We start from the raw sequence: 3,165 nt of genomic DNA, 5'->3' as shown, positions 1-3,165 counted from the left end.
TTCCGAATCGTATTTATTATGAATCTAGGGCTGAAAATGTTGGTCAAAGAACTTGGATGCGTAAAAGTAGAGTTCAAAATTAGTAGGCCGCACTGAAGCATTCAGCGCCCACACCATTTGTTCACGGTCACTTTACCGGTATGAAACGGATGGTCAAGTAACATCATTTTAAAGGTTTCTAAAATTAGAAATAGCGAGCTTAGGACTACAAATCGTGCAAGAAATGTTCATGAAATAAAATGAAAAATACCAACAATATCGTTCCACAAGTTTCTGCCACAACAGCTTGGCCAGGCTAAGCAGCAAAAGCAAACAGCGCGCTATTGTACTTTCACTTTTTGCATGAACCTGCCACACAATTCAATAGAAGATATCTGTTCCAAAGTGAACACCTCGTGACATTAGTTACATAGAACATTTGAATGCTTCAAATTGAATATATCTACTTGAATATAATATAACTGCTCAAACGTTTACGAATCCAATACCTCAACTTAAAAAAAAGATCATCTGATGAAGAAATCCGGTCAAGAAAACGTAAAACACATCGCGGCTAGTTGATGTCAAGAGGAAAATATTGCTCCAGGAGTCTTATTGATGATGCAAGAAGTGAGATTCGCACCGATACTATTATTTTGTGTGCACTAGCAGCCTACAACAGTAATAAATCTAGAGTAAGAAAATGGCTAACAGGACGCGGCTACAAATGTATATATAGAATATAATGAACAAGACCAGATCCTATTGACATTTTCCAAGGAAAAAACGTGCCAAACTTTAGTGCAAAAAATATCAGGGTTTATGTCAGTAGCATAAATAATACTGATGACAATAGTGTTAAACAGTGCAAAAAAACATGACTCGCAGTTACTGCTTACAGAATCGGTAAAATGATAAAAAAATCGCACTTCTAGTTGGTAGATCATCATTTCAAAATGTTTAATGTACCTAGTTCTGTTAAGCAATGAAGCCTACCATAGTTCTAGCTGCTTCCATAGAGTTTCAATGCAAATTTCGGAATATTATCAGCATATCAATGACAAACACCGTAAGACATCATCAATAGTTCAAGCATAAAATGGAACCACTTAACAATTTCAACTAATGAAGCAAAATTATTGACTGCTAAGTAAACCAGATAATAGCTATCTAAAGATTTCTTTTCCTGATTTGTTGAAAATTAGTACTCGTACACTTGCTCTTTTCTTTATAGAAGAAAACTTGATATTTCAAAATGATAAAATTTGTTCCAAGATCCATATCAGATAACCAATTATGGTCACCCATGCTTTACAAGAACTCTTCACACCAGTCAAGGAGGCATTGATGGCAATCAGAGGCTTGTTTGGTATTGCTTCCAGCAGTTTCTTTCATCCAGTCCACGAAAAGTTCCTTATTTTTCTTCAAAATGAGGAACTGGCCAAGCACAACATAAGCCTGAAAAATTAACTGTGTAAATATCAGGATAAAAAGCATCTATGAACAATTAAAATTGCCATACAAATCAAGTTTAATCACACAAATTTGGCAGTAAAGATACAGAAAATACTTACTTTGGTGAACATTTCAACACTGTTAAAAGTATATTAAAGTGTCATATTTTGTTTCATTTGATATTACTCAACAACATTCACCGAATTTCACCATCAACCTAATAATGCAATATAAGAGCAAATTGCAAACCTCGCTGAAGCCTTTGCTCTTTAACCGCTGGCCAAGTACTGGCCCTATGCCTGCCAGGTCTGTGACAGGTTTGTCACCCATGGGCTCAGCCACAAAGTTGCGATGCTTCTGACTTGTTGTTGACATGATGGAAAACTGAAAATTATTTCAATGAATTAATGACCAAAATTTAACAAAATAAATTAAAGATGACTACTCAGAAACTCTGCACGCACACTGACAGGCATAAATATAGGGGAGGCATGTGCTCCATTTATGGTGCTGGCTGCCAGGCATTCACACAAACACACTTTAACCAATAACACATTCTTATTTCTATCAAGTTTATTTTCATAAATTACAAATAGAAGACTATTTACTTGTAGCCTTTTAATTTGTTCTACAACCCGTTTGCTTCAGTACCATCAAACGGGGTAATGAGGTAATGGGGTAATGTTTTGAGCATTTTTTGTTAATAACTTCTTACCATGAAACATTCCATAAACAAGTTTGGGTTCATTTTATAACTCTTTGCAAGAGCTATCATATGGCATCTTAAAAAAAATCCCTGTGCTATTTGTAAGGTGTCAGACAGGGTTGGCGATTTTTTTGATTTTATAAAAAAAATCAAAAAAATAAAAAATCAATGATTTTTTTTTTGTGATTTATTTGATTTATTTTTTTATTTTTTCAACTTCTTTGTCTTTTTGAAGTGTTATTTTTATGTTGCAATTAGCCTACTAACAATAACAGTATATGGTTCATAATGGATGGCTAAAAAGGGCACTTATTGCCTTCAATAATGGCCAACAGGTCAAGGTGGTGTTTACCACTTAGGGATTTTTGGGTATACAATTATTGGTAAGTCTATTCATTAGCTTTGTAAAGTTTGTATGGAGCAAGGTAATGAGCTAAATATTGACCATTTAACTGGCTTCAATATACATTCAGGGAACTAAAAATGAATTGAATTCTATTTCTGATATCAGAATTAGCTATCATATACTTATAGGGTAAACGCGGTATATTCCGACATCATGGGCAATTTCAACACTTCTTGAATTTTTTTCTTTCATATTAAGCTTTTTCTTAGTTCCATCATCCATGCATTCGTTGATGGTTGAAATAGTGACGTCATACTTTTGCGCGTCATACTATTGCCAAAACACTAGGTCTGGGCCATCTGGTGGGAAAATCTTGATATCCAAAGAGAGACAGTGCACGTCACCCAGTGAGAACATCAAAAAATAAGTCAAAGTTGATAGTTAACCTTGCTCTACCAAATAGTGATAATCTTTGTGTAGAAAGAATATTATGGTTTGAGACTTTTAAAAATGTCTGTAAATTTATTAGGAATCCTTTAAGTATACTTGTATTTACTGATTTCAAGTGGTAAAAAAATTAATAGATTATCAAGTTAAGAGATAGGGTAAACGCGGTATATTCCGACATCATGGGTAATTTCAACACTCCTTGACTTTTTTCTTTCATATTAAGCTTTTT

General features: G+C 34.1%; 1 protein-coding gene across 1 annotated transcript; it reads right to left on the bottom strand.

Moving 5' to 3' along the window:
• On the bottom strand, nucleotides 1-1,852 carry LOC108677681 (barrier-to-autointegration factor). Its single transcript, XM_018165940.2, has 2 exons — nucleotides 1,684-1,852; nucleotides 1-1,437 (listed from the first exon to the last, which is right to left on the bottom strand). The coding sequence occupies exons 1-2, from the start codon at nucleotides 1,807-1,809 to the stop codon at nucleotides 1,291-1,293; spliced, it is 273 nt and encodes a 90-aa protein (XP_018021429.1). The 5' UTR covers nucleotides 1,810-1,852; the 3' UTR covers nucleotides 1-1,290.
• Between the last annotated feature and the right edge of the window lie 1,313 nt (nucleotides 1,853-3,165).

The sequence above is a fragment of the Hyalella azteca genome, unplaced genomic scaffold (genome assembly GCF_000764305.2).
Source record: "Hyalella azteca isolate HAZT.00-mixed unplaced genomic scaffold, Hazt_2.0.2 contig6875, whole genome shotgun sequence".
In the NCBI taxonomy this organism is placed as follows: Eukaryota; Metazoa; Arthropoda; class Malacostraca; order Amphipoda; family Hyalellidae; genus Hyalella; species Hyalella azteca.
Note: the sequence above shows the minus strand (reverse complement) of the source record. Positions and strands in the feature narration are given on the sequence as shown.

Coding starts and splice junctions, on each gene's coding strand:
- LOC108677681 (XM_018165940.2), bottom strand. CDS start 1,809: ATGTCAACAACAAGTCAGAAGCATCGCAACTTTGTGGCTGAGCCCATG. Junction 1,438..1,683: donor AGAGCAAAGGCTTCAGCGAG/GTTTGCAATTTG, acceptor TTAATTTTTCAG/GCTTATGTTGTGCTTGGCCA.